This window comes from Bos indicus x Bos taurus, chromosome 6, assembly GCF_003369695.1.
Source record: "Bos indicus x Bos taurus breed Angus x Brahman F1 hybrid chromosome 6, Bos_hybrid_MaternalHap_v2.0, whole genome shotgun sequence".
NCBI classification, from domain to species: Eukaryota; Metazoa; Chordata; class Mammalia; order Artiodactyla; family Bovidae; genus Bos; species Bos indicus x Bos taurus.
The window spans coordinates 31234801-31258016 of record NC_040081.1 but is presented as its reverse complement, the minus strand read 5'-3'; the positions used below and the strand labels follow the sequence as shown (position 1 = coordinate 31258016).

Genomic DNA, 23216 nt, shown 5'->3' with positions numbered 1-23216 from the left:
TGAAAGTGACTCCTAGTGACCCCATGGACTACAGCCTACCAGGCTCCACTGTCCATGGGATTTTCCAGGCAAGAGTACTGGAGTGGGTTGCCATTGCCTTCTCCACTTGATTTGTTTAGGACCTTATAATATAGACCATAGCATTGCTTAGCAGAAAATCTTATAAGCATGAAAATAACAAAATTAGTACTTATAATAGGTCCTTTCTTTCTCTGTTGGGCTCCTAAAACAGCTTTATTTTTCTGTAATAATTAGCTATTTGTGTTCACTTCATTTTGCTTCATTTTATTTTTGTCACCTTTCGTGTGCTATCTTGGTGTACTATGATGGAATGATACTGAATCAGACAAGCTGTAGTTTTTATTGCAAGCATATCTCACAGCACATTTATAAGCTGAACTTGATATCAGAAGTGAAGCTAGAGGGAACATGCCTTTGTTCTAAGTTATAAAATGTTCTGCTATTCTAAATTTGAAATATGTTGAAAATAAACTGCCTCTTTGTGACATCAAGAACCTCACATAGGAAACCTATCAAGATGTTGCTTTAAAATTTCTGTGTGTATAAAACAGTTTTGCCAGCTAAAAACCTGTGTTATAATTCTATATTCACATTTAAAGCTAATATTCAAGGTGATACCATGGCACAAAATTTTGATTGAATTAAAGATCCAAGCAGTTGATTTCAATTTTCTTTTCATGGAAAGCTAAGAAGGAGCATTAATTTATTTAGCAGTATTTTACTAGTATGACTATTTGAACAAAGCAGTTACATATTTCAGTTCAATTCAGTTCAGTCGCTCAGTCGTGTCCGACTCTTTGCGACCCCATGAATCACAGCACGCCAGGCCTCCCTGTCCATCACCAAGTCCCGGAGTTCACTCAGACTCACATCCATCGAGTCAGTGATGCCATCCAGCCATCTCATCCTCTGCCGTCCCCTTCTCCTCCTGCCCCAAATCCCTCCCAGCATCAGAGTATTTTCCAATGAGTCAACTCTACGCATGAGGTGGCCAAAGTACTGGAGTTTCAGCTTTAGCATCATTCCTTCCAAAGAAATCCCAGGGCTGATCTCCTTCAGAATGGACTGGTTGGATCTCCTTGCAGTCCAAGGGACTCTCAAGAGTCTTCTCCAACACCACAGTTCAAAAGCATCAATTCTTCGGCACTCAGCCTTCTTCACAGTCCAACTCTCACATCCATACATGACCACAGGAAAAACCATAGCCTTGATTAGATGGACCTTTGTTGGCAAAGTAATGTCTCTGCTTTTGAAAATGCTATCTAGGTTGGTCATAACTTTCCTTCCAAGGAGTAAGCATCTTTTAATTTCATGGCTGCAATCACCATCTGCAGTGATTTTGGAGCCCCTAAAAATAAAGTCTGACAGTTTCCACTGTTTCCCCATCTATTTGCCATGAAGTGATGGGACCGGATGCCATGATCTTCGTTTTCTGAATGTTGAGCTTTAAGCCAACTTTTTCACTCTCCACTTTCATCAAGAGGCTTTTTAGTTCCTCTTTACTTTCTGCCATATTTAGATATATGCATACACATTTTTTTTCACCAATACACTATCATCTTGCCAAGTGGAAACCTTCGGAAAGTTATAATCGAGATTGATTGCCAGAAACTACTGAGCAGAAAGTGGCCAGTCATATCCAGGGAGGGTTTCTGATGAATCCTAACGTGGCTTTCTCCAGCCCTTACATCACCTTCAGGTTCTAGAAAGCGCAGGCTGGGTATGACTACCTAACCTTGCTCTTGCATTTGTAGATATTGAGTGAATGAGATCTGCTATCATAATCTATATTGACAAGTTTCATTTCTTCCCCCTGTGTAACCAGTTTAAAGCATCACTAAACATTGGGAAATATGTTAGAATGTTAGTTTTGAATATAGTTTTACTTCTACTACTAGAAACAGTAATAAATAAGAAATAAACTGTTCTTTGGAAACAAAATTCTTATTGCTGTACTAGTACCAAGATAATTTATGGCACATTCCAGGAGCAGATGCCCTGTCACTCTGGTACTAGGCTGCACTCTAACTATGGGTAACACACTCATATTCTTGCTTCCTCCTCAATTATTTATCTATACTGTCACATTTTCTTTTAAAAATGGCAGAATTATCTCAATAATTGTAGGATATTCCAGAAAATTCTCCCCTTCAAATAGTCATTTTTACTTTCTTTATTTTACCTCCTTCAAGGAATGAGCAAGCAAAGGAATCTGTTGTTTGTTCTTGTTTCCCCTTGCTGCAGCAGGGGCCCCAATAAAGCTTTGCTTGCAAAAAGAAAAAAAAAATGGTAATTTTTAAATTCATCATTTCATGAAGCAGAAGTGTAGAGCAAAAAGGAATTACCATGGTATCACTCATTTCCATAGAGTAGATTATACACATCAACAATGTAAAACTCAATAAAATGCAGATTAAATTTTGCTGAAAGTTATCATTAAAAACTGGCACAAATATTTAACAAACATGGCCCATATGTATTGTTTGCAACACAATTTTGCACATGATGGAAACTGGTGACCTGCAAGTGTATTCCCAATACCCTTACCCAATGTTAGTGTTGCTTGCAAAGACCCCCAGGAAATCATTAGCAAACTCCAGCTAGAAACGAACCAAAAGGTCAGAGGTATACATAACATGACATTCATGGCCCGTGGTTTTGGAGGGCTGTGGGTATTTGTTCTTGTTCAAAATATGGTATAGTGCTTCAAAGCATCTGCTCCCATTCTCAGAGGTTAGTGAGTTTGAAGCATGCCAGCATCTAATTTTAAACAGTATGCCAAAGACACATATTTGTTCTTAAATGTCAGTCATTAGAGTTGGGTGCCTACACAAATTCAGTGAGTTCCAGTGAAGTGGTAATTGGTTCTCCAAGTTAGAAAGTATGAGTGTCTTATCAGAAACTCACATATAAGGAAATTGACCATCAATTTAGAGACGAATAACCTGGGACAAGTAGGTACCGTCTGTAACTTACAGATTGATTTGAAAAGCCTGGAACATTATTCTGTAAAAGAGAAAGCTGAAAACATATTCAGCTTTGCAGAAGCATGAAATTTACTTTATTTTAATACAAATAGAAAGCTCTCTCTCTCTCTCTCTCTTTCTCTCTCTCTCTCTCTCTCTCTCACACACACACACACACACACACACACACACACACTTAAAGCAAATCTAACAAAAATAAATAAATATAGAGATAAAAGTCAGCATCTTGCAGTAGAAATATGGTTTTCGGAGTTGGTCAGATCTGCATTTGAATTCTGTCTTTATCCTTCAATGACCGTGCCACACTAAGCTAATCCTTTATTCCCTGTACCTAAGTTTTCTTATCTGTAAAATAGGTGAAATAGTTCTGAACATGAGGCATTGCTGTATGGATAGTGTATGCCAACTGCATGGCATGTATGGAGTAGCAACTCAATAAGTAATGACTGTTACAAATACTAGTTTTTAAGTATACGCCTACCCAAACATGTTGTTTATACAAAATGTAATTATTTTATAAAAATGTTGAAGCCTTGTCACCTAAAAGAACATAAGCTTAAAGCTTGCAACATACTGAAATTTTAAAAAACTATATGATTATATAGCAATATAATTTCATTTTTCTTTGCTTTGATAGCAATTGCTTGATTTTTTTTTCTCACAGCAGCGGAAAAAAAAATAGCCTTGCTCTATCACTCGAAACTTTCGCCTTTCCTTTAGTAATGATTTTTGTCTTCTTGTGATCCATGTAGGTTCTACACACTGTTACAGCAATTCTCTTTCTATATTGTATCTTAATGTTAAGAAATAGCAAAAGAAAAAAAGCAATTTGACATTTGTATTTACGTATATTACTTTTTGCTTCCTTTATTTCCACTTGAAAGTATTCAGTACTCTGTCCTGTGTCTCTCTGCTCTCCCAATAATCAAGGTCTCTCCAGGACCTCTCCAAGCAAACAGATATCCCTTATGGCACGGTCCTGGACTCTGCAGTGTATGAGCATGTGCGCATGAAGGGAATGAATCCTTTTGAGAGGGACAGCATGTATTCCCAAATGTGGCGGATGATCAACCGAAGCAACGGATCAGAGAATAACGTTCTGGAGTCCCAAGCAGGCATTCAAAAGGTACTGGCCACAGTTCTGCCGTCGTAGTCTCCCATTCTGTCCCTAATATTGGAATTGCTAAACTGAGGTTGATACTTCCTTTTTGTAAGTTTAACTTTGACATAGAATTTTCAATTAAGGCTTTCCAGGTGGCTCAGTGGTAAAGAGTCCACCTGCCAGGAGATATGGGTTTGATCCCTGGGTCGGAAAGATCCCCTGGAGAAGAAAAGGAAGGAGTTTTCAGTTAAATTATGCCTTTTATTGATTTAAGAAGATTTTTAGGTGACTCACCACACCAGTAGAGGGAATTCACAGATTTCTGTGGTATGGCTAAGGATCCTTTTACAACAGAATTTCAAAACTAGAGTATATGAGCTGGTATTTTGTTCAGAACAAGGTCAGGGAGTTATACACATGAAGACTGGAAAAGGCTTTTACAAATCCCATTACAAATATCATTCAGGTTATCCAAGTTTTTCAAACAACTCTGGTTATTTTCTATACTACATTTGTTTTTAGATGAAAACTTTATCTTATATGATTATGAGAAGTTCTCTGTGAGTAAAAGTTAATCTTGTCCACAAATATGATTTCTATGAATGTCTATTTCTATTTCCAAAAATGAAAATCTTTATTAATAGCTTATTTTTATAAAATCATCATTTAGAAGTTATTTAAAAAAAAATACAGAGAGCCATCCTTTGTATGAAAAACATGAAATTAGTTTTTATTCTGGGCTGTGGCTTATAAACATGTACATAGAAGTAATTCTTTCTTCCTCAGGCCCCATCAACCTCCATGAGAGAACTGAATGATTTTTGCTTAAAATTATCCCAGTGGCTTTCCCAGTGAAAATCACAAGGGCTGACTTTCAATAAGTAATTGTGGGATAAATGAATGAATAAATATCCAATAACAGCATCAGTGGTGGTATATACTTTTTTCTGTCACCTTTCACGCATGATAATTTGAACTCCAAGTCTGAGTTCCTTGTTTAGAAGGCAAACTTAAAACTACCTTGTTGGAAAATGTTTTGTTGACTGTTAATATTATTCTGCCATGTGGGTGTATCAGTCATGTCCAACTCTTTGCACCCCTATGGACTGTAGCCTGCCTGGCTCCTCTGTTCATGGGATTCTCCCAACAAGAATACTGAAGTGGGTTGCCATGCCCTCTTCCAGGGGATCTTCCCGACCCAGGGATCAAATCCGCGTCTCTTATGTCTCCTACATTGGCCGGCAGATTCTTTACCACTAGCACCACCCGGGAAGCCCACATTCTGTTACAGGTTCTAGGATTATTCTATACCCTTTCATATGTTGTCCTTTACTACTGCTCTTGCTATGGTTCCCTAGTATCACACTCATAATTTTTTCAGTCACTACACTGATACTATTATTTAAAAACTACTAATGCTGACATAAAGGTCTTTCTGAGTATAAATGATGTCTTTAAATAGTGTCCTTGAAATGATGTCCTTGAAATGGTAGTAATGGCTTCTAACTCCTTCACCTTCATTATTGAATCCCAGTTTCCCATGGCTCAGGTACCGATCATGAAAAATGTGTTTCTTTTTGTCCAGAGGCCTGTTGGTTCTTAGAATTTCAACATAGTACCCTCCACTTACTGGGGACATGGGGGAGGCAGGTGAGATTTGGTGGGTGAATGAACTTAGATGTTGTACTGGGGAGAAAGGAGGATAGATTTTAGGATTTACTAGGTGCTCACTGGATGTGGATGAATTTAAGCCTCACAATAGTTTTTGAAAGAGTTCTTTTCCTTCATATTGTCTATTGTTAAGAAAGAATTTTGCTTTCTTGAGTATAAAGTGAAGTTCAAAATTTATATTTTCATCAATTTTAGATCTAAAGCTCTTCATACTTTCCAAACTCTTTCTATACCATATGCTCCAGAGAAAATTCAATTTCTGATCTCCACAGATACAAATTCCCAATAAAAATATTTTTCAAACATACATATTCACTCCATTCATTCATTCATCCAGTACTTGATAATTAACAACTATGAATCAGGCGCTGAGGTGGGAACTGGAGGTAAACTCGACCTCAGGGGAATGTCTGGATTCATGAAATATATAGTCTGATGAGACCGATTGAAAAGGAAACTAAAATACATGATCAAACAAAATGATTTAAATTATGATAAATGCTATCGGAAAAACAAATAGGATGCCACTGTAGAAATTTGCTTGAGAAGCGGTGATCAGGTAAGTTTCCTAAGGATATAAGATATTAACTATAATCTGTCTGATCAAGAAATGGTCATGTGGAAGAGAGGATGACAAAGTGTTCAGGCAATGCTTAGCATAGGCTAAGGCCCAAAGATCCATTCAGAAACCAGTTTTAAAATCTACATGAAGTGGACACTGTTGAATGAGAAAAAGTGGAGAATGAGGCTAGTAGGCAGGGGACAGATCATACAGGACCTTGCCCGTGGTTAAGAACTTGGATTTTATTTGAATTTAAAAAAAAAAAAGATGCTGCTGAAATAACAGAATGTAATGGTTGGTTTTTATTTGTCAAGAAGATCATTATAACTTCCATGTGGGAATTGGGTAAGAATAAAAATAGTGAGACTATAAGAAACTTGTAGCTATCTAAGGTAGCCAGCTAAATTAACACCTTGTTTCTTATATATATATATATATATATATATATATAAGAACATGGGAATATTATATATATTTATATATATATGTACACACACACACACATACACACAAACATACACACACACTATTACCCGTCATTCTTTGTATTATTATAAACTGGTTACACTTCTGACATCCCAGTATTTCCAAAATAATATAGAAATCTAGAGATAGCATCAGTTGCTACATAGATGCTTTATGTTAATCACTCAGTCATGTCTGACTCTTTGCAACCCCGTGGACTGTAGCCTGCCAGGCTCCACTGTCCATGGAACTTTCCAGGCAAGAATACTGGAGTGGGTTGCCATTCCCTTCTCCAAGGGAACTTCCCAACCCAGAGATTGAACCTGTGTCTCCTGCATTGCAGGCAGATTCTTTATTGTCTGAGTCACCACGGAAGCTTTAGGATATATTTATATATCATCTAAGGTCTTCAGTGTTCTTTAAGAAAACCTCTTCTTTTTTAAGTATGTACATAGAATTTCCTGCATTTTTGAAAAAATTTATGCTGTTTAACTATGTGTATATGTAAAAATAAACTGTAAATATTCACACTCAGAAAATTCCTATTCAAGAGTCTATGAAATAGAAGTGTTTTAGACTCAGCTATTGACTGTTTTGTAGTATGTGCTATGAAATTTAGTTAATTATTTTTAGGCTTTCATATTTATTTTTCTTTTAATACATAACCTTCCATTGCTTTTCAACTTGGGCTTGTGTTTTTTATACTGTTGTTAAATGTAATAATTTTTTTTTTTTTTTTTTTGTATGAAGAGTGGAAAGAACTCTGGTCTTAGAAAAAAGCTCTCTGGTTTTCATTCTTGTTTCTTCCAGTTCTCAGCTCTATACTTTGGGCAAATTACTTGGTTTCTCTAAGATCTACTCTTCTCATCTTTAAAATTATCACAGTGTGAGGATTAAAAGCCTGAATACAAATTAAAAGCAGGCATACAAATAGGTTTGAATCCAGTTCATTTTTTTAAGTAAAATGTGTAAATGTGACTAGCTACTTAACATTTCTGGGACTCAGAATTGTTATCATGATATTAAGAACTTCTGCCTCTTATGGTTTTGATCATTATTATATATATATATATATATATATATATATATGTAGAAGCATCAATAGATAGCATGATTAGAATAATAAACTCTTAAGATGATTCTAAAGTTTACATGAAAGAATGTATATGTGAGTGATTTCTTATTACAAAGCATTATTATTTGGTATTTCCTAAGGTTAACCTACGGAGAAGGCAATGGCACCCCACTCCAGTACTCTTGCCTGGACAATCCCATGGACGGAGGAGCCTGGTGGGCTGCAGTCCATGGGGTCGCTAGAGTCGGACACGACTAAGCGACTTCACTTTCACTTTCATGCATTGGAGAAGGAAATGGCAACCCACTCCAGTGTTCTTGCCTGGAGAATTCCGGGGACGGGGGAGCCTGGTGGGCTGCCGTCTATGGGGTCGCACAGAGTTGGACACGACTGAAGCAACTTAGCAGCAGCAGCAGCAGCAAGGTTAACCTAAAATTATGGCATAATGAAAAAAGGTAATGCAATAAAAGAGGTAGAGAAAAATTTCTATTTCTATTCCCTGATAGTCTGCTGATAAAGACGCTTACAAGTTTAAAACTGCCAATCAAGTCCCCAAGTATTTATTACACCCCATATATTCAGTTTTCCGATTTAGTAGAGGAGTAGTGAAAAATGTTATTAATTTATAATTGGAAATATCAAAGTGAAATTTGCTTATTGTCTACATTTCTTTCAACCAGTATCAGAGACAGCTGAAAACTGATTAGACAGAGGCTAAGTAGTTATAGTAAAATGTATTTTGGTTCAGTTTTCAAGGTCTTGGCCAGCTTTTATTAAAACACAAAATCAACCAACCAACAAACGATAACCTCTTCACCTGCTATAGCTCGCTGGGAGGTCATAAGTTTGAGAACTGTAACACATGAAATGTTTCTGGTGGATTCTTCCTGGAGTAACCAGTCTTGCACATCTCACACAGAAACTCCCTGTTCTCTGCCATTGATTTCTAATTTGTACAGGCAGAAAAGACCCCCAAGGTCTTACAAGTCAATATTCCACAAAAGGCCAAACTTCCTCTGTAGTATATTTGACAGGAATTCATATATATAGTAACTCCCTACCAGAAAAGCCTGCATCACTGTGAGAACAATCCTCCCAGTCTAATTGCAATTTTAAATGGATCCCATTAATGCCGTAGGTTGTGCTTGTTCCTAACTGTACCTCTAGTCTCGTTGTTTTTCTTACTTGAAGGCAAATTCTGATCCCTTCTAACAGCTTTGGTCTGCTTATACCAAAGATACCTGTAAAAATGAGGGTTAGGTAAACAAGTTCTAATCTGCTGTTCTTCAGAGGCGTTCACCTGTACCACACTAGCCTAATTAAACTCGAACAAATGTGTTTCTGCCTTCCTCTTCTTAGGACTTTTTGCATAAGCAGGAAAAAATGTGATTTGAAAAATATAACTGAGTTTTTTTTTTTTAATGAATTCATCCAATAGTTATTTATTGAGCATATTCTATGAATCAGTCAGTGTTTGGGTCATTGAAATGAACATAAATGAAAAAAAAAAATACCTTCATGAAGTATACATTCTAGAGGAGAAGGCAAACAATAAACCAGATAACTAAAATATGTTGTATTTCAGGAGTAATAACAGACACTGGAATAAGTATTAATACATAAAGTAAGTGAGGGGTGGAGGTAGAAGAGAAATATACATGTGGATAAAGTTTTTCCAGGCACAGGGTCAGCCAGTGCAAAGGCCCTGAGGTGGGAGTATGCCTGGATGTTCTAAGATTGTGATGGAGGCCAGCATAGCTCCAGAAATGCAGTGCAATATTATTAACTATGGTCACCATGCTGTATATTACATCCCCATGACTTGCTTATTTTATAAGTGGAAGTTTGCACCTTTTTATAATAAAAGGGTATAGCAGAGTCAGGGAATGATCAGCTAGTGAGGCAGGAGAAAAACCAAGAGCGGTTGTTTAGAAGCCAAATGAAAAAAGTGTCTCATGGAAGCTCAAATGAACGACTGTCAAATGATGCTCATGGATCAAATATGACGAAGACTAAGAATTAATGATTTATTTGGTTACCAGTAGTCACTGGTAGCCTTGACAGGAACAGATATGGTAGAGTGAAAGGAGCAGGAATTACATACAATTCAATTGGAGAGAAAAAAAAAAGAAGAGAGACAGTGGTGGTTATGAGAATAGGCACTTTTTAAAAGTGCTTTCCTAGAAGGAAATAGTGAATAATAGGACGGATTCCTGGAGTGAGATGTGAAGTTCAGGAAATTTTTTTTTATGAGAGAAGATATACAGTCTCTGTATATTTATGGGACAATATAATAAAGGGCTTCCCTGATGGCTCAGAGGGTAAAGCGTCTGCCTGCAATGCAGGAGACCCAGGTTCAATCTCTGGGTCGGGAAGATCCCCTGGAGAAGAAAATGGCAACCCACTCCAGTACTCTTGCCTGGAAAATCCCATGGACGGAGAAGCCTGGTGGGCTACAGTCCATGGGGTCGCAAAGAGTCGGACACGACTGAGCAACTTCACTCACTCACTCATAATAAAGAAGGCAATACTCATGATGCAGGAGAGAGACAGGAGAACTGCCAGGATCCAGTGTACAAGTGGAGAGTCGGATTTAGGAGCACAATTCAGCCACAGTAAGAGGAGGGAGGCTAGAGCATACAGGGATACCTTCAGATAGGTTGGAAGATGTGGTGATGGGAGCACATGAAAGTTCGTTTTTGACTGCTTATATTTACTCAAAAAAAAAAAAAAAAAACAGGGACCAGGGTCATCACCAAAGCAGGATAGAGATTCTGGAGATTTAAAGAAAGAAAAAGTAGGGATGGTTGTTCTGGAGAATGGGAGGAACCATTAGACTGCTGCTGCTGCTGCTGCTAAGTCGCTTCAGTCGTGTCCGAGTCTGTGCGACCCCAGAGACGGCAGCCCACCAGGCTCCCCCGTCCCCAGGATTCTCTAGGCAAGAACACTGGAATGGGTTGCCATTTCCTTCTCCAATTCATGTCAGTGAAAAGTGAAAGTGAAGTTGCTCAGTCATGTCCGACTCCTAGTGACCCCATGGACTGCAGCCTTCCAAGCTCCTCCGTCCACAGGATTTTCCAGGCAAGAGTACTGGAGTGGGGTGCCATTGCCTTATCCGAACCATTAGACTAATGAAATGTAATAGATTCCTAAAACAAGACTAAAGACCCCTTTGCAGTAGTGGTCATGACTGTAAATTGGGACTAATCTGCATGATTGTGGGGTTTTCTCTGGCCTCTCTATCTTCAGCTGCCAGTTTCACCAGAATGGTGTTTGCCAGATAAGTACGACAGAAGACAGTGAGGTGAGGAAGTTGAGAGTACATGTAAAGAAATGCTCTCTATTACAAATCATGGAATCTGAGCTGTATAGGAAGGAAGTCAAAGCACAAGGAAATTGAGGCTAACAAAAGGATGGCATGAACAGTGGACTATAGGTCTAGATGGGATTGGAGAATTGTTGGAGTTAGTGAACCAGAAAGATAGGATTGGAAATAATATGAAGTTTGGTTCTAAGATGACACATCTGAAATCGAGATGATGAAGACAGTGCTGGCATCAGAAATGATATGACATGAGAGCGGGTGGCTGAAGTGGGAGAAAAGACACGATCTTTGGAGAAGTAGAAGCCAAGAGACTGATAAGCCAAGTACTGGGAAAGGATGTCTATGTGAATAATCGAATCACCAAGAATAACCACAGAAGTGGAATTTGAGGGTGACAGAGAGGCGTCTGGAGTTTGGAGGAGTGACAGAATTAGCAGATGTCTGCAGTAAGAATGAGTAGCATGTAGTAGTCTGATAGCATGAGTTTCAAAGCTGAAGGACTTCAGAGACAAAGGTCTAAAACTGGTTCAAAGGGCAAGGAGAACACCTAGCCCTGATCAGCAACAGTGGTGTGAATATTGTAGAAAAGAAAAATAGTCATCACTTGAGAAGACCAAAGGCACTGTGGTATCTCTTGAGGAGAAGCAGGTTCTACTTAGCAAAAGAAAGGAAAAGGATATTGTGGTGGTGGTGTTCAGTCGCTAAGCCATGTCCAGCTCTTTTTGACCACATGGACTGCAGCATGCCAGGCCTCCCAATCTCTCACCATCCCCTGGAGTTTGCCCAAGTTCATGTCCATTGAATCAGTGATGCTATCCAACCATCTCATCCTTTGCTGCCCTCTTCTCCTTTTGCCTTCAGTCTTTCCCAGCATCAGTGTCTTTTCCAATGAGTTAGCTCTTCAGATAAGGTAGCCAAAGTATTGGAGGACGAAAATTTAAAAAAACCAAAAAAGGAAATTTAAAAACCAAAAAAAAAAAAAAAAAACAGCTTGAGGGTATAGGGAGAATAACTGTATGTCTTGGTTTGGAACAGCATTAATTTTGCCAGATGTTCCATTCCACTCTCAAGAGTATTCACATTAAAACAATAAATTGTATGATCTCCCTAGATATATGCGTCATGGTGATGATAGGGTTCCGTAGACCAGAATGGAAGAGTCTAGACAGTTGGAAAGGGATGGGAAAATTGGTCAAAGCCAGGCAGCACACAGATTCAAATCAAGAAGTGCTGAGGAGTGACCTAGAAGTCAGATTTTTTATGATGCTGGGCCCTCAGAGATTTAGAAACAATATGGACTTTAGGCTCTAGATCAATTAGCTAAGTTGGTGAATATGAGGTGACAGGGTGGGTGAGCATGCTGCCAAGATCGTGGTGACATTGGCAGAGAGGAGTCCTGACAAAGAGTAGTCCTACCAAGAGCCGAGAGATTTGAGGGCATCACTTCCTATAACTGAGGGACCAATGCGAAAGGCAGCAGCTGACAAGTGGGAACCAAGTTACATAAAAGAAAAAAAAACGTTGTAAGTAGAAGACAAACTTCAACTGTTATTTAGTTTTACCTATAATAACTTTTGGTCTTAGGGACTTCAAACCTATGAACCACACTGGCCATATTCTCTGCTGGTTGTTCCATTCCCCGTCCTCTTAGAGCACTATCCCTTCATTTGCCATTGAGTAAAAATGCTAGAGTAGATGACAGTTCAGGAGCCAGCAGCAGAGAAAGGGTAAGAGCTAGCTTGAGCTTCAGTAAGTGTCATGGTCATATACTGACTAGGGACATGACCCTAACATCGGGGTCAGGCCCCTATTACAGAAATGAGTAATCAGACTGAATACAACTTGGAGAGAAAAGCAAGGCAAAATACTAAACAGCTCGGGTCTATGAAAATGCCAAGCATCCTGAGCTGTCATGCCGCAGGGTTTAGAGGTAGCAGTCTATTTGCTACATGTGCCCTTTTGCCAAATGATTCAAACAAATATATGATTCACTCGAGCACTTTGCCCTGCAGCTGGGAGCTCAGATCCCACTGGCCTATTTTCTGCTCTCCAGAAACCAGAGTTTTTAGGTATGTGCCAGTTATCACACAATAAAAGAACAGAACCAGTGAAAGAACGAAAAAACATATAGAGATAATTTCCAGCAACCCTGCTAATGCATTTCTGATGCTTGAGATTGGGTGTTGTTGTTGTTGTTTTTAAACTAGTATTATTTTTTAAAGAAAAAGACTTATTTTTGAAAATAAGAAAAGACTTTTAAAACTTATTTTTGTTTCTAATAATCTTCACGGATGTTGAAATCAATTAGCCTTGATTAGATATTTTCTCAAAGAGGAAAGGAGAAATCTAAAATCATGTACTTCTTAGGCAGTCCTGAGCATTTTACGTTGAGTTAGACTATGTCAGGTCTTATAGAACAAAAAGAAAACTACAAATAAAGATTTTTTTCTAGATGCCCAGAAAAAAAATATGCATAATTCTCTAAAGTAAAAGGAAAATAATAGTGATGTCTTATGTGTGTAAAGATGACACTACTCAACCACCATACACAGAGCATGTACTTTTAAAATTGCTATTTTTATATAGTGATTTACTCTACGATGAGAACTACACCTACTCCAATTCTTTTAATTAGTTACATCTGATTCCAAGGCATGTATATATTCACTCAATCCTATAACATACATATATTTAGTCTAATTTGGAAAACTAGTCTAATTTAGTCTAGAAATTTAGAAATTAGACTCAATTTAATTAATTAGACTAAATTTAGAAATTTAGTCTAATTTAGTCAAATTTGGAAAACTCAGCAGTGGCCACAGGACTGCAAAAGGTCAGTTTTCATTCCAATCCCAAAGAAAGGCAATGCCAAAGAATGCTCAAACTACCACACAATTTCATTCATCTCTCACTAGCCTAATATATTTAGGCTAATAGGTATAAGAAACTATTATTTTAGGTACACAGGATGAAGAGATGGATTAGTTTAGTGAAGGTGGCCAGTAAAATGAAGAATAGCAGCTACCCCACAGAGAGATATACGAGGTATTAAGAGGACACAGAGAAAGGGGACCTATTGTAGCCTGGAGGATGAGGCTGGTACACATCACAAAGGCTTCCTATAGGAATAATATCAAACTTAGAATAAGCAGGATTTAATTAAGTTAAAGACAGAGACAATTAAGTAGCAGAGGGAAGAGGTAGCCTGAACAAAAATGTTGAGGTAAACAGAACAATGTATGTGCAGAAACAAAGAGCAATTACAATTAGATATAAACTATTTGTGTTAGTTTATTTCTAATATAGATATATATATAATAGAGAAAAACAATGGAATGGGAAAGACTAGAGATCTCTTCAAGAAAATTAGAGATACCAAGGGAACATTTCATGCAAAGATGGGCTCAATAAAGGACAGAAATGGAATGGACCTAACAGAAGCAGAAGATATTAAGAAGAGGTGGCAACAATACACAGAAAAACTGTACAAAAAAGATCTTCATAACCCAGATAACCACAAAGGTGTGATCACTCACCTAAAGCCAGACATCCTGGAGTACGAAGTCAAGTGGGCCTTAGGAAGCATCACTATGAACAAACTAGTGGAGGTGATGGAATTCCAGTGGAGCTATTTCAAATCCTGAAAGATGATGCTGTGAAAGTGCTGCACTCAATTTGCCAGCCAATTTGGAAAACTCAGCAGTGGCCACAGGACTGGAAAAGGTCAGTTTTCATTCCAATCCCAAAGAAAGGCAATGCCAAAGAATGCTCAAACTACCGCACAATTGCACTCATCTCTCACACTAGCAAAGTAATGCTCAAAATTCTCCAAGCCAGGCTTCAACAGTACGTGAACCAAGAACTTCCAGATGTTCAAGCTGAATTTAGAAAAGCCACAAGAATCAGAGATCAAATTGCCAACATGCATTGGATCATCAAAAAAGCAAGAGAGTTCCAGAAAAACATCTAATTCTGCTTTATTGACTATACCAAAGTCTTTGACTATGTGGGTCACAACAAACTGTGGAAAATTCTTCAAGAGATGGGAATACCAGACCACATGACCTGCCTCCTGAGAAATCTGTATGCAGGTCAAGAATCAACAGTTAGAACTGGACAAGGTAAAACAGACTGGTTCCAAATTGAGAAAGGAGTATGTCAAAGCTGTATATTGTCACCCTGCTTATTTAACTTATATGCAGAATATGTCATGCAAAAAGCCAGGCTAGATGAAGCACAAGCTGAAAACAAGATTGCCAGGAGAAATATCAATAACCTGAGATATGCAGATGACACCACCCTTATGGCAGAAAGCAAAGAAGAACTAAGGAGTCTCTTGATGAAAGTGAAGGAAGAGAGAGAAAAAGTTGGCTTAAAACTCAATATTCAGAAAATTAAGATCATGGCATCCGGTCCTATCACTTCACAGCAAATAGATAGGGAAACAATGGAAACAGTGACAGACTCTATCTTCTTGGGCTCCAAAATCACTGCAGATGGTGACTACAGCCATGGAATTCAAAAACACTTGCTCCTTGGAAGAAAAGCTGTGAGCAACCTAGACAACATATTAAAAAGCAGAGACATTACTTGCTAAGAAATGTCTGTATAGTCAATGCTATGATTTTTTCCATTAGTCATGTATGGACTTGAGAATTGGACCATAAAGAAAGCTGAGGGGTGAAGAATTGATACTTTTAAACTGTGTTGTTGGAGAAGACTCTTGAGAGTCCCCTGGACTGCAGGGATATCCAACCAGTCCATCCTAAAGGAAATCAGTCCCGAATATTTATTGGAAGAACTGATGCTGAAGCTTAAACTGTAATACTTTGGCCACCTGATGCTGGGAAAGATTGAAGGCAGAAGGAAAAGTGGACGACAGCGGATGAAATGGTTGGATGGCATCACCGACTCAATGGACATGAGTTTGAGTAAGCTCTGGGAGTTGGTGATGGTCAGGGAAGTCTGGCATCCTGTAGTCCACGGGGTTGCAGAGTCGGACATGACTGAGTGACTGAACTGACGTGTGTTAGAGTCTTCTAGATAAATAGGACCGATAAGATACAGTAGATATAGACATATCCTAAATTAGTTATCTCACTATATATAAATAATCCTATACATCTATACATATTTTATATATAGTGATAAATATCTATAGCCTATATATATTTTATATACATATATACATACATATATCTGTATATATGTGTATGTGTATATATACATACACACACACAGAGAATGAGATTTATTTTAAGAAACTGGGGCCTCATGAAATTACAGTGGCTGACAAGTCCCAGAATCTACTGTCTAAAGCTGGAGACCTAGGAAAGCCAACAATGTAATATCCAGTCCACATGCAAAGGCCTGAGAACTAGGAATGCTGATGGTATAATCCCAGCCCAAGGGAGGGAACAGACTAGGGTCTCGGCTCATGCAGTCAGAGCCAAAGAGAATTCAACTTTCCTCTACCTTTGTGTTCTGTTCTGGTCCTGCACAGGTGAGATGGTGCCCACGCACATCAGGGAGGGCAGTCTGCTTTACTTAGTCCACCAATTCACAGACACACTCAGAAACAGTGTTTCACAAGATATCTGGTTTTTCTGTGGTCCGGTCAATTTGATGCCTAAAATTAACCAACACGGAACTATAGTAAAGTGGAGGGGATAGGAGGTGCCGTTTGTGCCATGGATCAAAGATGCATCCTGGACCATGTATCATCTGAACCTGCCAATCAGATGTTAATTGTATAGTTTTAGCTAAATGAACAAACAGATGTGAAAAGAATAACCAAAAATATTTGAAATTTCTGGATTGAAAAGAAGATAGAGTCACTTTGGGCCTCAAAATCGTGGAAAGGGAATAGATGAGTTCTGAGATTTCTTCTAGAGCTAATTTCAATGAGTCTTTGGACCCTGATTTCAAAGTGTTTAGAAGCCACTGAGAGGAGTGTGCCTCCCAGGAAATGGCAGACACCTCTAGTGGGAGTCTCAGATGTCAGTTTTGATTTAACACATCCTCATTCTCATGCAGAAATATTCTACAAAAGAATTCCAAGTTTGTAGTTCCCCAGGATGAAAACAAATGGATAGGCGCATATTTGTTTCCTGGTGGTTCCATTATGTTCCAAAACTTCTTTATCCAATAAACAGTTTAAATTACACCTTGCCTTGGCTTAGTTCTTACCCTAAAGTTCCTTCCCAAATTGGAATGTGCATATACATTTTTTTAATTTCTATTGGAAAAATTCAAAAAATTAAAAATTATAATTCCACTGTAATTTTTAAATTAGCCCGTTCCACCCATCCAATTTTGCTTTCAGTTTACTTCTGTTTAATAGCAGGGTGATAATCTTCATGACTGTCTTCTGTGTTTAATAGGCACAAACATGCATGCTTTTATTCAGTTTCCATTTTGACATTTTATAAAATGAAATGTTTTCTTGCTTTTGTCTTTTTCAATTTCTGTCATCAACATCTTTCAGGTTAGCATACATATATATATGTATATTATAATATATAAATTTAAGACCTTCAAAATATTCCATGAATTATTATTGTTGTTCAGTCGCTCAGTTGTGTCCAACTCTTTACAACCCCATGGACTGCAGCATGCCAGGCTTCCCTGTCCTTCACCATTTCCCGGAGTTTGCTCAAACTCATGTCCATTAAGTTGCTGATGCCAGCCAACCATCTCATCCTCTATTATCCCCTTCTCTTACCTTCAGTCTTTCCCAACATCAGGGTCTTTTCCAATGAGTCATCTCTTTGCATTAGGTGGCCAAAGTATTGAAGCTTCAGCTTTAGCATCAGTCCTTCCAGTGAATACTCAGGACTGATTTCCTTTAGAATTGACTGGTTGGATCTCCTTGCTGTCCAAGGGACTCTCAAGGGACTCTCCAGCAACACAGATGGAAGTCATCAGTTCTTTGGCGCTCAGCCTTTTTTATTGTCCAGCTCTCACATCCATACATGACTACTGGAAAAACCATAGCTTTGACTAGATAGACTTTTGTAGGCAACGTAATGACTCTGCTTTTTAACATGTTGTCTAATTATAGCTTAGTTAGTTATAAGTTAGTTACAGTTATAGCTATAGGTTTGTTATAGCTTTTCTTCCAAGGAGCAAGTGTCTTTGAATTTCCTGGCTATAGTCACCATCTGCAGTGATTTTGGAGCCCAAGAAAATAAAATCTGTCACTATTTCCATTGTTTCTCCATCTATTTGCCATGAAGTGATTGGGACCAGATGCCATGATCTTTTTTCGTTTGTAGAATTTTAGGCCAGGTTTTTCACTCTCCTCTTTCACCTTCATCAAGAGGCTCTTTAATTCCTCTTCACTTTCTGCCATTAGAGTGATGTCATCTGCATATCTGAGGTTATTAATATTTCTCCTGGCAATCTTGATTCCAGCTTGTGCTTCATCTAGCCCAACATTTCTCATGATATACTCTGCATATGTTAAATAAGTAGGGTGACAATATACAGCCTTGACATAATCTGTTTCCAGTTTTGAACCAGTCTGCTATTCATGTCCTTTTCTAATTGTTGCTTCTTTACCTGCATACAGGTTTCTCAGGAGACAGGTGAGGTGGTGTTTCCATCTCTTTATGAATTTTCCACTGTTTGTTGTGATCCACACAGTCAGAGGCTTTTGCATAGTCAGTGAAACAGAAGTAGATGTTTTTATGGAATTCCCTTGCTTTTTCTATGATCCAACAGATGTTAGCAATTTGATCTCTGGTTCCTCTGCCTTTTCTAAATCCAGCTTGTACATCTGGAAGTTCTCGGTCCATATACTACTAAAGCCTAACTTGAAGGACTTTGAGCATTACTTTGCTAGCATGTGAAATAAGTACAATTCAGTGATATCAAACCATTGCCACTGATAAACACTTTTAATGCTTCATACATTTTCTCCCAAAAGCAACCATGATGAAAATTTATTTTTATATATTTGTGGGTTTTTTAAATAAATACAGTAACAAAAGTGGGATTCTAGGTTAGAGTATGTACATTTTTGAATTTAATTACCACTCCCAAAGTAGTCTCTAAAAATGTACCAATTTCTACAGAAAAGAGAGCTATGTTCTCCCACTTTCTTGCCTGAGTTGCTAGAGTTAAATTACCTTACTCTTTTATTGTTCATTTTTCCCAAAATGATGAATGGAAAGTATGTTATTTTTATTTTCACTTTTCAGATTCATTAGGTTGAACATTTTTTTAAATGTGTATTAGCTTTTGCACATCATCTATATATTGCTAAATTTTATTTCTTTTGCTTTTCTATTGACTTAATTAGAATTATCAGTTTCATGCTACTTTAAAAGCTATTGGTGATTGTACTTTGTCTTTTTCATTACCCCACCTTTAACCCATCAGGCTTTTCTATTTCAATCCATGCTCGCATCTGCATTTACACTGTTGGTTAAGCAGATGTACTGGCAAGCAAACATGATTTAGTCAGGTCCTAATATAAATCCACATGCCCAAGTGTACACTTCATAAGACAACATTTCTTTTGCCAGACAGTACTTTCAAAGAGCAGCATTTACTTTTCAAAAAATGGGAAAAGCTAAATGGTTTTGTAAATATGACTCTAAGCTGTCCACTGTTTGCTGATTTTCTCTTTACCCCAACATTATTAATACAAATAAGAGTTTTATAAAGCTAAGTTTCCTGGTGAAAGATATATACTGAGAGGAGTCTTAAGTTTTTGAAATGTTTTTCTATGGACATTTTTAGTTAAGATATTGGACTTTCATGCCGATATATTTGTTTCCATTAAATTAAGCTATAGACCTTAACACATAGTTTGAATTTTTAGTTTGTTATGAAACGTACCTTTCCTCCGTAGGAGTTGTAGGAGCTTTGTAGGCTATGTATGGAGGCTGCTTATGTAGGCTTTGTTTGCCATCTCGTGGCTCCCCGCCTCTGGGTGTCCTTCATATCTTCATTGGATCCTCTCCTCTCATCTTACTTATGTGTTCCGTGTTCCACTATGATTTTCTTCTCTTCAACAGCTGAATTCACTTCTCCTATTAAAGCAGAAATGCCATGATTCTTACCATATCCTTCTGCTTCTATGTTTCTTAGATTAATTGTAATTTGGGGTACTAAAGCTTATGATTACAAATTCCTCCTTTCTTGTTAAATACTCATAACTCTATTATTTCCCCTATTTAAATCAATAATGTTTTGCAAAATCCTTTAGGGCTGTGCCATCTGGTACCAACTCAGCCTGGGAAATAAAATTTCAATGCCTTGATAGTATTTTGAGCCAATAAACACATTATAATATCAAACCAAACTTGTGTTTGGTAAAAAATAATCTTCTTTCAATCTTCCTTTTATTTCTTTTGTTATTCATAATATGAAATACTAGAATCTAAAAGTGAAAAATAGTTTTAGAAAACTCCATAACTAAGGGTTAAGCTTCTCTTTTTACGTCATAAGGAATCTATTTGTGATATACTCTAGACACATCATATTAATAGTTTCCATGTTTAACACTGAACATATACATTCTGGAGAAGAGAATGGCAACCCACTCCAGTATTCCTGCCTGGAGGATCCCATGGACGGAGGAGCCTGGTGGGCTGCAGTCCATGGGGTCGCAAAGAGTCAGACCCAACTGAGTGACTAACACATATATACATTTTATTGAAATTTAAATTTGTATTTACTTATTTTAAATTGTGGTAAAATGCATGTAACATAAAATTTATCATCTTAATCATTTTAGATGTACAGTTAAGTAAACTGTCTTGACTATACATGCCTCACCATCATCTATCCCAAAAACTCTTTTCATTTTGCAAAACTAAAATTCAGTAACCATTCAACAGTAACTCCTCATTCCCTTCTTCCCCAAACTCTTGGAAAGTACCATTCTGCTTTCTGCCTTTATGAATTTGACTACTTTAGAAACCTGATATAAGTAGAATCATACAGAATTCGTCCTTTGTGACTGGCTTATTTCACTTCATATATAATGTCCTGAAGGTTCATCCATGTTGTGGCACATGTCGGAATGTTTATCCTTTTTAAGACTAATATTATATTGTATGTGTATTTTTGGGCTATTGTGAAGAACACTGCTATGAACATGATGGTACAAATATATTTGAGTCCCTTCTTTCAATTAAGTATATCCACAGAAGTGGAATTGCTGAATCATATGGTAACTTTATTTTTACTATTTTGAGGAACCACATACTGTTTTTCATAGTGGCTGTACATTCCTACCAATAGTGCACAAAGTTTCCAGTTTCTCCACGTCTTCCACCATCACTATTCTGATATTTTTTTTAGAGTAGCCTTCCTAATGAGTGTGAGAGGGAACATATAAATTCAAGTTCTATTTTAATATTCATTTTTTAAGAGATACTATTTTGGCTAAGAAACTTGAATCACTATAATCTCTATCATTTACTCCAGTAGAAATTAGACTGTGCTGGCTAATCATATAAAGCCCAGCATTCATGAGAAGTAGAACTCAATCCAGCACACAAAAATAGCTCACCCAATAGTGATTCTCAAAGACAGAAGAGATCAATAACCTAACAACTACCTCCATCTAGTGAGGCAACTCAAAGGCATGTATAGTACAACAAAACAAAAGCAAACTATGTCTTATCTTATTCTTACACAGCCAGTTGAGAAATGCTGCTGCTGCTGCTGCTGCTAAATCGCTTAGTCGTGTCCAACTCTGTGCGACCCCATAGACAGCAGCCCATGAGGCTCCCCTGTCCCTGGGATTCTCCAGGCAAGAACACTGGAGTGGGTTGCCATTTCCTTCTCCAATGCATGAAAGTGAAAAGTGAAAGTGAATTCGCTCAGTCGTATCCAACTCTTAGCGACCCCATGGACTGCAGCCCACCAGGCTCCTCCGTCCATGGGCTTTTCCAGGCCAGAGTACTAGCATGGGTTGCCATATGAGAAATGCTCGTTTTCCTAAACTCTCTGGGAATTACCTATTACTGCTTGTTATCCCCAGGATTCATCATAGATCTGTCAGTTTAATCATTTTTCTTTGTAGATGAGAAAACTGTACCTAAAAAGCTAATTTTACCTAAGATTTACCTAAGGCCACACAGCAAATTAATGTCAAGATTTATGACTACAGTTCATATCTCTTAACTCCTGGTCATTTGTCCTTTCTTCCACAATAATAGAACTTTAGTCTCTAATGTCCTTCAAAGCTAATTAAAATTCACATTATAATTTGAGTGGTTCTCAAAGTTTAAAAGGTACTTGAAATTACCTGGACAGGTTGCATGAAAGGCTTATTTCCTAACTCTAAATGCAGATATTAAAATTCACTGGGTCTGGGATGAGACCAAAAGAATTAAATTTTTAACAAGCAATCCAGGTGTTTTTGATTGTTCACAGATTATCTTCTGATAATCACTTTTTGGACATTATTTAAAAGCCCTTGTCCTCCAGCCACTGATCCTCAAAGTGTAGGCCTAGATCAGCAGCATCAATGCCATGTGGAAACCTGTGTGAGAACTATAAATTCTTAGACAACTCCGCAATTACTTAATCAGAGACTCGTGGGATCGGGCTGGGAATGTCTACTAACAAGCTTCTCAGATGATTCTGAAGCAACTAGAGAACCATGGCCTATGCTCTAGTTTAGCCCAAGCAAGCCACTCACTTTATTCTCACTTTATTTTTTGCATTCCAAACAGAGGATTTAAATATCCAGAGCTTCAGGTACATGTAGGTAATCTGAAATCTTTTATCACCTTAATTGATACAACTTGGCTTTTCTAAGTGTATACATGATTTTTGTGAGTGTTTCAGCACTAAGAAACAAAACCTTTGCTATCTTTGCTCCTTCCTGCAATTAATCAGAAAGTAGAGGTTAAGTGAGGGGCACATCGAGGGGCAAGTGTTGCTTCTCCCCTTGTGACAGCATTCATTTTTTTGGAACAAGACAACATTTATCTGCTTGCTGCACATCTCTACCCGGATGCCCTGCCAGTGCCCCTGCCAGC

The 23216-nt window shown here is 37.8% G+C and overlaps 1 protein-coding gene across 3 annotated transcripts in view; it reads left to right on the top strand.

Annotated features, from left to right (window-relative positions):
- GRID2 (glutamate ionotropic receptor delta type subunit 2) overlaps positions 1 to 23216 on the top strand; it is a 1644075-nt gene that overhangs the window by 1348748 nt on the left and 272111 nt on the right. For all 3 annotated transcript variants that reach the window (XM_027544060.1, XM_027544061.1, XM_027544059.1), the window contains exon 13: positions 3939 to 4134. In XM_027544060.1, the coding sequence (XP_027399861.1) occupies positions 3939 to 4134 (196 nt within the window). The remainder of the gene's footprint in view (positions 1 to 3938; positions 4135 to 23216) is intronic.